Below are 12,609 nucleotides of genomic sequence, written 5' to 3' on the forward strand. Positions count from 1 at the left end.
AAAAACATTAAATATATTATGTTTATTAAATATTATGTTTATTAAATTATTATTGTTTATTAAATATATTATGTTTATTAAATTATTATTGTTTATTAAATTATTATTGTTTATTAAATTATTATTGTTTATTAAATTATTATTGTTTATTAAATTATTATTGTTTATTAAATTATTATTGTTTATTAAATTATTATTGTTTATTAAATTATTATTGTTTATTAAATTATTATTGTTTATTAAATTATTATTGTTTATTAAATTATTATTGTTTATTAAATTATTATTGTTTATTAAATTATTATTGTTTATTAAATTATTATTGTTTATTAAATTATTATTGTTTATTAAATTATTATTGTTTATTAAATTATTATTGTTTATTAAATTATTATTGTTTATTAAATTATTATTGTTTATTAAATTATTATTGTTTATTAAATTATTATTGTTTATTAAATTATTATTGTTTATTAAATATATTGTTTCTTGAAAATATATTATATTTTCAATTTAATTTTACAATTTTACATGTGAAAAGGCCATGAAACTGGTGAAAGTCTATAGATATTTCCGCGCTGAACCAAAACACTGGTAATAGGCTAATAGGCTAATAGAGTAGTAACACTCTGTAGCTTTGGCCATGGCCGCCATTTTGGTCGCAAATTTTTTATCTATAGAAAAGAGCATGGGTGACGTACTAGGACGTCACAGTGCCATTACTCTATAAAGATTTAGATATAAGGTTGTTTAGATAATAAAAGTAATAAAAATCTTACTCTTAGTAAGTTAGTCTTTTTAAGTTCTTAACAAGTTGTAAGAATATTTTTGAATTTCTAAAATAATAAACATCTAGAAATTTTCCACTGGTGTTTTTTAAAATTCAAAACTTTGAATGTGGGTTTTTTAAGTGGGTTTTTTTAAGAGGGTAATACCCAAAAAAACCCTTGGGTTGTTTTGGGCTGGGTTTTTTAATTCGAACCGTGCTTTGTAAGCCTACTTTTAGTTTCCCTGACTTTTCTCGAATTCTTTAAATTCCCTGATATTACCCTGACTGTGTAAGCCTACTTTTAAATTCCCTGATATTACCCTGACTGTGTAAGCCTACTTTTAAATTCCCTAACTTTTGGCGATCCTGTAGCACATCTTTAATTGTTGTTTAATTTCAGTGATCATATTTCCGCTAGGACTGAACTCTGGATAGAAGTTTAATCCATAATCAAATTAATTGAATCTATGAACAAATTAATTGAATCTATAAACCAATTAATTGAATCAATAAACCAATTAATTGAATCTATGAACAAATTAATTGAATCTATAAACCAATTAATTGAATCAATAAACCAATTAATTGAATCTATAAACCAATTAATTGAATCTATAAACCAATTAATTGAATCTATAAACCAATTAATTGAATCTATAAACCAATTAATTGAATCTATAAACCAATTAATTGAATATAAACCAATTAATTGAATCTATAATCCAATTAATTGAATCTATAAACCAATTAATTGAATCTATAAACCAATTAATTGAATCTATAAACCAATTAATTGAATCTATAAACCAATTAATTGAATCTATAAACCAATTAATTGAATCTATAAACCAATTAATTGGATCTATAAACCAATTAATTGAATCTATAAACCAATTAATTGGATCTATAAACCAATTAATTGAATCTATAAACCAATTAATTGAATCTATAAACCAATTAATTGAATCTTTAAACCAATTAATTGAATCTATAAACCAATTAATTGAATCTATAAACCAATTAATTGAATCTATAAACCAATTAATTGAATCTATAAACCAATTAATTGAATATAAACCAATTAATTGAATCTATAAACCAATTAATTGAATCTATAAACCAATTAATTGAATCTATAAACCAATTAATTGAATCTATAAACCAATTAATTGAATCTATAAACCAATTAATTGAATTTATAAACCAATTAATTGAATCTTTAAACCAATTAATTGAATCTATAAACCAATTATTTGAATCTATAAACCAATTAATTGAATCTATAAACTAATTAAATTAATCTATAAACAAATTAAAAATTAATCTATAAACAAATTAAATTAATATATAAACAAATTAATTGAATCTATAAACAAATTAATTGAATCTATAAACAAATTAATTGAATCTATAAACAAATTAATTGAATCTATAAACCAATTAATTGAATCTATAAACCAATTAAATTAATCTATAAACAAATTAAATTAATCTATAAACAAATTAAATTAATCCATAATCGAATTAATTTAATCTGTAAACAAATTAAATTTATATATATTTTAATATTAACTTTCCCTTTGTACACAAATTACACTCTGAATTATTAACTAAAAATTACGTAATTAACAAAAACGTGTCAACTGCTGTATTTGACAAAGCTACATATTTCGAAATAGATCACACAGAAGATCTAAATCATCTCTAAAGGTTCCTAAGTTCCAAAGATTCTCACCAGGCGGCACTGATTCCACTTTTCCTTCCCCAGATTTTAATTCACGAATAGCATCAATTTCCAAAACACTCCCTTTGACAAACATTTGGTAAGAGTTCGATTCATGGAAAGTTTACAGGGAAACCAATATTTAGAGAGAAGCCATTAGCAGGGCCTACACTCAAATCTTCAATTTTTTTATAGGAAAAATAGGATTATATTTCTAAAAATAAAGGACTTTATAGGACTATTTTTACAAAATTATAGGATTTTATAGGACTATATATAATATTTAATTTATTAACTTTATGCATTTAAAAACAAAATCTATATTTAGAGAAATAAATCTTTGATTTTCACTTAAAAAATAGAAACTATTTAACTATTTTATCAAAAACAAAATCTATATTTAGAGAAATAAATCTTTGATTTTCACTTAAAAAATAGAAACTATTTAACTATTTTATCAAAAAAATATACTAGTAGCTAACCATGTTAACAATAACAAAAGTCGAGACTAGAATACAGTCGTAATTTCAAATGTAAAGTACAAACAACAAAATTCAGTACCTGAGCTTATAGTACTTTATTACCAGCATATTAGTTGTTACGTACTATAATAATTTATGGGGGGGGTCGATATTTGTTACGTAATTTAAGACGAGGGGTCTTTCCATTTGTTACTCTTTGTTACTAGGGGGAGGGGGGGGAGTCAAAAAAGTGGTTTTTCTGCGTTAAGTAATTTGTGAACAGCCCCCAAACAAAAAGACGCGAAACTCGGACCAAATAGATCTTCGGTGAAAAACAAAATTAAATTAAATAAAATAGCCAGAAATTCCAACGGTAGACCGGTTTCGTCCTATTTGGGACTCGTCAGTACCGTGCGGGAAATCTGGCTCGCGACTATAACACCGAATAGAGAAACTAAGGCTTAATATTAAAAATTTCAAAACGAGTTGCGTAGCAACGGAAAGCCGAATAGGGGGAGAGTGGTGGAGATTAGTATATACGCAAGGTTCAGTTAAAAGGAACCACCTATTGACTGCATTGTAAAGGATGATAAAATTAGCGAATAAGTAGATTATGCGCTAATTTTATCATCCTTTACAATGTAGTCCGTAGATGGTTCCTTTTAACCATACTTGATTTAGTGCTGGTTTTATTCGAGTAACTATGAAATTAAATTTAAAATGAGTATAAACTAACTTTCAATGCTGAAAAATATTCCTTTAATTTATATAAACCACAGTTTCCACAACTTTAGTAATCTTATAGTGACTAGTGAGATATAAAAGACTAGTATACTAGCCTACTAGCCTAATTATAGTAATTAATAGTAAAATAACAACACAAAATTATTTTTTTAATTATTTATGTACCGTCGTTCCAAATATTGCTTAGGAAGTTAAAAGACTCCCGTGTCCTAACGCCGGCCGACATCCGAGCTGGTGAAGTGACACTCCAAACCAAAACCAAAACCTAATATTATTGTTTGAAGAAAAACCGCGCAACAACCCCTCTTTGAACTCACATATCTAGTTAACCTTTAAAGGGAGGAGCATTGTGGTTGACCGTGCATGACGTTACTTGCACGAAATATGCCAAAAATTGTCTCAACATCAGTGTTCCTAGAAAGGCACTTTTTTGTAGAAACTTCCAGGTCAGTGGAAAAAAGGCGGATAATAAGGGAAAAATGTATTTCAAGTTCAATACATTTCATGGTGAATATTTACTTAGTTTACAAATATTATCCACGTTTGGCCAAATAGGCGCTTAAATAAACCCCTCTCTGACTATCTTGCCCCCCTGTTGAAAAATGCTGACAGATCTATGAATAGAAAATTCTCAGCTTTGGCAGTATTAAGAGAAACCATAGACAGACCAGTTATATGTCCAGTCGCAGCAGCACAAACTCTATAATTGGCTTTGAATGATCTTTTATTTAAAAGACTATTATCCACTAACAAGGAGAGTACCCGAGGTGTTTATTGCCGATTTAGTTCAAAGTCGGCCGTAATGTGGACCTATATGAGATATGAAATTTCCCAAAAGGAGACGTTGCGCTACCCATTCGATTTGCCATGGCAACCGAAAATGTTTTTGACCACTTACAACCAAAATAAGATTTTTCCCTTATTTTACCCAAAATTTGTTACAAATTTACCCTAAAAATGTTTCAATTTACCAAATTACACATTTCGTGATTTTCAAAATTTTTCTAAATTTTCGTGAAACCGAGAAAATCCCATGCTTTTTTAAATGGAGATTTTATTGTTTTAAGTGATCAAAAACATTTTCGGTTGCTATAGCAAAACGAATGGGTAGTGCAACGTCACCTTTTGGGAAATTTCATACCTCATATAGGTCTACATTACGCCCGACTCTGAACAAAATCGGCAATAAACACCTCGGGTACTCTCCTTGTTAGAGCAGCTAATTCGAGTAATCGGGTAGCCGACTATGCAATTTTTTGGTTCTCGATAATCGACGAGTATTTTCCAATTACTTATTCGAGGTTGAGTTCGAGTAGTCAACCTCAAAAAATACCGAGTAATCGATGATGTTCGAGTACTCGCACAGCCCTAGGGACCTCCTAGTTTCCCATCTCGAAGATAGTCATTTTGAAGGTCGAAACCTTCATTCTCAAGGTATTATTTAGTATATTTTCGGAACAAACATGTTGACGGTCGTAATCACCGTTTTGAAGGTCGAGGTTGCAATTTACTAAAGATGGCCAATTTGACCACCCCTTGTGTCGACGGTCAACGACGATTTTCGTAAGGCCAAAAGTATATAACAAATTTTACGGGAAAAGTAACTATCTTTCTAGATTAATAGTATTATTAGATTAAACCAAAAGTGATATAATTACCGAAAGTGTGCTTTCCAATACTAAAGATTTACTAAATGCTGCTTTCGAGATAGACCACATAGAAGGCGAGGCTTGTTCATCATGTTTTGAGATAAAACGTTGATAGATGGCGGTAGAATTTTCTGGTAATTATGTACCATTTAATTAAACGCGTACCGCCAAATTTTCAAACAATTAATTTTGTAACAAAAAATAGTACCGATCGAAAAATATGGTTAAAAATAAGAAAATATTCGAGTCCATTGGAATCCACGTCGAGCCTGCGAAGGAACACGTTTCACTTAAATGGCCAAATAGATACTTTTCAGGTAAAATATATAGTATAAACTTCTGGTAAGGGTAATTTCTCTGAACCAAAGAAACCAAAATGTGGTGGAAAATATTATTTATTAAAACATTATTTGTATATTTAAATATTTCGTTAAAAATATAGTTTGCAGAGAAACGCTCAAATAAATAGTCTTTAACCTAACTTGTCAAATTTTCAAGTCGCGTTTATCAGTGAACAATAGGTCAACATCTATTTCTATAGACGCATTCACATATTGCCTACAGGGAAATATGCAAAAAGGGGCGAAATCCACCCGAGGTACCTTCCTATTTTATAATGTTTGAGGTAGAGGGCGACACTATAAAGTTTATGAAAAATAAACTTTTTTTTAAAAAGGTATTTATTAATTACTAAATTATAATACTTTAAATTCTTATTAAAAATATATAATTTTTGCAATTTAAATTAACAATTAATTTTAACAGTAGTTAACACTCTCCGCCATAGATGGCATTATAATACAATTTTAAACTATCCAATCAGGGAAGATAATTTTGTATTTTAAATCTCGACAAAACCGTTCTCCACTAAAAACTTTCAACCAATCGTTGAAAATCAAAATTATGACGTCATGTTGCTATCAGAGCGCCATCTACAAACAAATAACGCCATCACCACGTTACCTCGGATGAATTTTACCCCTATAAAATTGTCTCTGCCCCTTAAAAATTGTAAATCGATCTATTTCCATTCTGATGATGCTCTACAAATTCTCATTTTGACAAAATTGATCTAGCACCTAGTGGTGAACGAAATATTTTTCTAAAAGTGTGAAAATATTTTCCGAAAACGATGGAAATTCACCAATCAATGTCCTCCGGTTTATGTAGTTAATCATAAGAATTTTAAATTTCTACCTTATAAGTAGTTTTGTAAAAAAATCACTTGTCACAAGTTGTCAGAGCCAAAACAAGATGTCACGGACATTTAAGTACACACAATCCCACTGATGTATTAACTTAAAAAAGGGCGTTAAACGTTGGGGGTCACACTTATTGTTACTTCTGGGAACACGTTGAAAGCTCGGCGCGAACGGCCTTGAAAAATGCGAGAGGGAAACTGGCGTTTAGAACTCTATAGACACGTGAATTTACCATGTCGGAAGTTGCGGGGGTCCGTATACGCTGTCCAAAAAACCTCACTTAGAATTAAAATTAAGCAACGTAATTGCAAATCTAGGTTTAAGGGAAACCACAGCTATTCAAAAATATAACTCTCATGAAAATCGGACATAAATTAAAGAACGTTATGAAGACTTTTAGGCGAAAATATAAAACCGCGAAAATTGGGGTCCCGTAAATTAACCAGGAAACTATACTTAAATTTAATATTTACTGATATAACTGAAGTTGTACATCCGCTGAATCCTAACCTTACCAAAAATATTTTTTTTAACGTTATCGGACTTAATTTTAAATAAAATATCAACCACACAAAGCGAAACCACAAAAAATAGTAAATTGGGCATTTGCCCAACTTCTCGGGCTCCGATCCCAAAATTACGAAAATCCCGTTGAGGCTATAATAGTGCCTATCGATTGAGATATCAATCGCCTTTGTACCACTAACGTACCGCGAGCAATCGTGTGTACGGCGGCGGCGGCGGCTTCACAGTAGGTGATCGTAATACACACAAATCCCTAAGGATTGTGTGTAAAAAACCCCTGTAGAAACGCAATTTACAAAGCGCTGTAAGTATCGAAAACAATGTCTACAATGGGATTTATATACACCAATTTCAAATAACTTAATTAAAAATAATTAAGGGTCTATATTGGAGGTTTCAAATTATTATCTATTTAAACAAAATAAAATAAACCGCGTGTATTTTATTAATTCTCATGAAAAATGTATTTAAAAAATTGTCAAAACGTATGGTTTGGAATTGGTTCGTTTAGGATTAAATTTAATCAAGAAATTGCACCAAACTACTAATCTAAAAATATCAGGGTTTCCTCTTAAAAATATCCCCAATTTAATAAGCCCCACCAAGGTATTGAAATACTATCTGAACATCAAAGCAAATTCAAAGAAAATAAGAGTTAACTAATAACAGATCTTAGTATTTAGTATATGCATAAGTAACATTAAAATATTGAGTATGCTACGAATTTGTTTAAACATTAAGAAACAAATACACCAAGTAACAATATAGAAAATTCCAGGTGATAAATATTGTACAAATGTATATGTGTAGTTCTCAAATATCGGCCTGGAAAATACAATTCACTGGAAGTTGGCTGGCTGCATAGCACATGTGTCATGCAGACAGCTAGCTTCCAGTGAAAAACCTCAATTAATTGAAATTATTGGTTCTAGTATATTAAACGCAACATTAAATAAAACTCCCCCTCAATTATAAAGGAACCATAAACTCTAAAATTATTACAATAGAGTAATGGCAGTGCTACGTCATACGACGTCACCCATGCTTTTTCCTATTCATAAAAAATTCGCGACCACAATGGCAGCCATGGTGCTACTACTCTCTACAATAAAATTTAAGCCTTTTTCATAGATTTGGCTCTTCAAACATAATTTAAATTAAGGAACTTTGTAGCAACGCTTAAAACGCTCTCAACTTAGTCATGATAAAACAAAGACTAAATTGTTAATATTCCTTAAAATCATTGATCATTTAAATTTTAGTATAAAATTGTGACATAGTAACATAGGAACTCCTCTAACCGAAATTTTTAAATGGTCCCCATAGAGTGTAGATAAAGTATGTAAAATAAATTTAAACTTTTACTTTTTAATTTTTAATCTTTTTTCTTAATTTTGGTCGTGGATACAAGAACTCGAAAAATCGCGCCAGCTAAACTTTGCAATTATTATAAGTATCGATTATCGATTCGATAGACAATCGATAATCGATTGACAGATAATCGATAGATATAAAATGGTTAATCAATCGATATTTCATCGATAATCGAACGCAAACAATTGATCGATATTTCGTCGATAATCGAACGCAGACAATTGATCGATATTTCGTCGATAATCGAAAGCAGACAATTGATCGATATTTTATCGATAATCGAACGCAGACAATTGATCGATACTTCGTCGATAATCGAACGCAGACAATTGATCGATACTTCGTCGATAATCGAACGCAGACAATCGATCGATATTTTATCGATAATCGAACGCAGACAATCGATCGACATTTTATCAATAATCGAACGCAGACCTTCGATATTTCATCGATTATCGATCGAAAGAATACTTGGTAATCGACCGATATTATATCGATAATAAAACGCAGACAATTTATCGATATTTCATCGATAATAGAACGCAGACAATTTATCGATATTTCATCGATAATCGATCGAAAGAATAATAGATAATCGACAGATATTATATCGATAATTTAATTTTATTACTATTTAGATCGTGATGGAAGAAAATGATTATTTTTCTACATTCGGAAATGAGCGTCGGCGAAAGCCCGTACACACAGAATCTGGTCGAAAATGAAAATGGAAATTTTAAATGCAAATAATCCTAAAAAGCGAGTTGTTTTAATCAGCCGATGAAGGCTGGAATATTCCTAAATAGATTATTTGTTTAACCGTAACGCTTAAATATCACAGACATATTTTAAAAAAACAATAAAACAATTTGACTTTTCTTTTTAAAACTGTACAGCTCTCAAATTGGAATCGATACTTTTGAAATTAGCTACAACGATTTTGTGCTGATACAAATAAGGAATGCGGCTTGAAAAGAGAATATACATAAAATTATGTGATAAATTCCTAAAAAAATAACTGGGATAAATTGTTTAGATTCGTATAATTTGAGAATAATATTTTTCAAATAAACTTTATAGCAAAAAGTTTATAAAGTTACAGGGACAGTTCGCAAAATTAAAATAATTTATAATAAAATTATGAAAATTTATATTTATGAGTGAAGTAAAAATTTTTCCAAAATTTTCTTTCTACGCAAATTTGGAATTTTAAAGCAAATTTTTACGGTTGAAAACAACAACTGTTCACACGCTTCTAAATGCGATCAAAACCACGCGACTCAAAGAACCAATAAAATTGCTTCAAATTCGCCACTATTCTTGAAGAAATTGTATTAATTATACCAAATTATACAATTACTGAACTTGAATTATATTTAATTAAAAACAAATATTATAATATTATAGTAAAATAATTTAGTAACTATAAAATGTATTTTTTAAACAGCTCTAATTTTTTATTTCACTTACAAAAGTCAAAAAAGAACGGAACTACCTTTCACCGCGGCAGAGTACACCTTATGATTACGTTCCTGTTAATAGGCATGCGGGATGAAATAAAAACCTTAAAAATAGTTTGTCTCTCAAAAAGCGAGTTCTTCTCCCTGATTAACTTTAGCTGCGACAAAGGAAATCAATAATATCATATTATTTTAATTTTAAATTTGTTAATTTTTCCGTCAATTTCTTTTTGTGTCAATCGATAAGATATTTAAATAATTAAATTATTTTAGATATTAACCCGAGTGCGAACTGTCCCTGTAGAAATTTAACTGTAACAGCAAAATTGTACATTAGCATGGTTAACAAAAAGTACATGGAATCAAATATTGGTTTCTTAATTACTATGTATAATAACCAAAATATTATAAAGTATTATAATTACGCCGCTGACAATTGAAAATTTTAAAAAACGTTACCATGACTACGAAAAACACCATTTTCGTAACACAAAGTTTAGCTATGATTCAACAGACGTCGTCATAGCAACTCGGACTAAACCTTCAAATGACTCGTTATTCTCTTTGGGGAAACAATCTTCTTTTGAAACCGGTGGAATGAAGCTATAATTTTTATACAATATGATACAATATGGCAGACTAAATATACAATAAAGAACTGATAAAAAGCTTATTTTTTCCGCTATAATTATAATCGAACCACACACTTCTTTGTACAACCACGTCTCGGGAAAAAATGGAATGTTAAAACTTGTCGAAATACGGACAAATAAAACGTCGTTTAGATTTAAACCCAGTTCGTTTTCTTTAAAAGGTTCCACTATTCCTTATAAAACGGGGTAGCTTCAAATCTAACACCGCGAGAAAAATAATTACTAACGGGACAACACGCGCTTCTTCAACGCACGTGGCTCAATTACCATTTATTAGCCATAGTGTGATCTGCTAGATACGGTTCCGTAACGTCTGCACCGGAAGCCAACGACATGACCATATCCATCGCTGAATTGTTGACAACAACAGCTACACGATGTTAGGCCTTGACAGCTGACCTTTTTGAAAAAATAAAATGGCATACACGCTAGCCAGAAAGTACAACGGTAAATTTCGCTTTGGGGAAACGTATCACAACTCGGTGACGGGGGTATTCTTCAAAGGATGTTGAGCGGCTTGTAAGATGTTGTTCTCCTCTTCGCCATTCGTCTTTTGGTACTGGGGCTCCTTCCTGTTCCCGTTCCACTTGGTCTTCAAGACACCGGCAATCCTCTCCCGGAAGCGGAAAGCGACCATAGCGAGACCAATCACGATCAACACGACGCCGATGACCAGACCGATGACGATCTCTTTACGCGAGTCATCGGCTTCGCAGTTGAAATCCTCCGCGGCCAAATCGGACACTAGCTGCCCTCGAAGCGCTTCCGGTTCGCCGCAAAACACCAAGTTCGTGTCGTCCGACATTTTGGGTTGGCGGAGGTATTTGTCCTCCGTGACGGCGGCCACGCTGCCGTTACTCTTCTTCAAAAGGGTCCTTAGCCACGACAAACTACAATTGCAGACTAGCGGGTTATCTCTCAGGTCCAAATAAGCTAATTCGTCCCAGGGCAGAAGAAACTGGTCGACGTACTCCAAAGCGTTGCCCCGCAAACTAACCAGTTTCAGATTGGGAAGTCCGTCGAAGACACCCGGTTCGATGACGCGCAACTCCGAGTTATGTTCGAAAGCGACGTATTCTAAATTGGGATTGTCCTCAAACGCCCCTCCGCGAACCGCGTAGAGAGACCGGGAACCTCGTACCTCGACGGTCTTGAGGTACTTGGAACCTTTAAAGGCTCCGGGACCTATTTCGAGGAACGAATTCTGTCCCACGTCCAGTTCTTCCAGACGGGGAGTGTCCGATAACGCGTCCGTGGGTATTCGCGTCAGTTTATTATCGTGAAGCTTCAAAACGAGCAAAGACTTCAAGCCCTCGAAGGACCCCTTGCGGAGATTGGCCAAATTGCATTGGTCCAGCTCCAGCGTTTCCAGTTCGTCCATCGGGGCGAAGGCGCCTTCCGCGATGTCGCTGAACGGGTTGAAGCCCAAGTCCAGCTGCACCAGGGTTGGCACGCGAGACAAGGAAGCCGAAGGAATGGTGCGAAGTTTGTTGTCTCGAAGCAGCAGCGTCTTGAGACTGGTCAAGTTGACGAAGGCGTCGTCCGCGATCGAGTAGATCCGGTTGTGGGATAAATCCAACTTCTCCAACACGCGCAGAGGCGAGAAGATAGACCCTTCAATTACCTCCAGTTGGTTGGCGTTTAGTTGCAGGATCTGATTGGCGCGTCAGTACAAGAAAAAAGGTCATTCGCAAGTTTAAAAGTGTTTGTAGGTGTGGTGCATTTAAAACAAACCCATAATTCAGTACAGGAATCCATACCTCTACTTGCAATGCTTATAGTGTCGTATCGCGTATGGTAAGATCACTCTGACGGCTTTGGCCCCGTCTACGAGAGGAAAAATCCCCTCTGCGCGCGCTCCCCTCTCACGTTGTTGTTTGTTAAGTTAACATAGTGACGTCAAAAAAAAAACGATCAGCCACATCGAGACGAAAATCTGCCGCGATAAGCATTCCAAGTAGAGGTATGAATTCCTGGACAGGATTATATAATAATCAGCTAGGCTAATACTAACGGCACCACCTTAGGCCCAAGTCATCTAGCGACTAT

The 12,609-nt window shown here is 32.6% G+C and overlaps 1 protein-coding gene across 2 annotated transcripts in view; it reads right to left on the bottom strand.

Annotated features, from left to right (window-relative positions):
- Window positions 1-8,932: 8,932 nt before the first annotated feature.
- LOC149951480 (uncharacterized) overlaps window positions 8,933-12,609 on the bottom strand; it is a 126,029-nt gene continuing 122,352 nt past the window's right edge. For both annotated transcript variants that reach the window (XM_090168067.1, XM_090168068.1), the window contains one exon: window positions 8,933-12,214. In XM_090168067.1, the coding sequence (XP_090024193.1) occupies window positions 11,033-12,214 (1,182 nt within the window). In that variant the 3' untranslated portion in view covers window positions 8,933-11,032. The remainder of the gene's footprint in view (window positions 12,215-12,609) is intronic.

Source organism: Leiobunum rupestre, chromosome 3 (assembly GCF_980474605.1).
Source record: "Leiobunum rupestre chromosome 3, qqLeiRupe1.1.hap1, whole genome shotgun sequence".
In the NCBI taxonomy this organism is placed as follows: domain Eukaryota; kingdom Metazoa; phylum Arthropoda; class Arachnida; order Opiliones; family Sclerosomatidae; genus Leiobunum; species Leiobunum rupestre.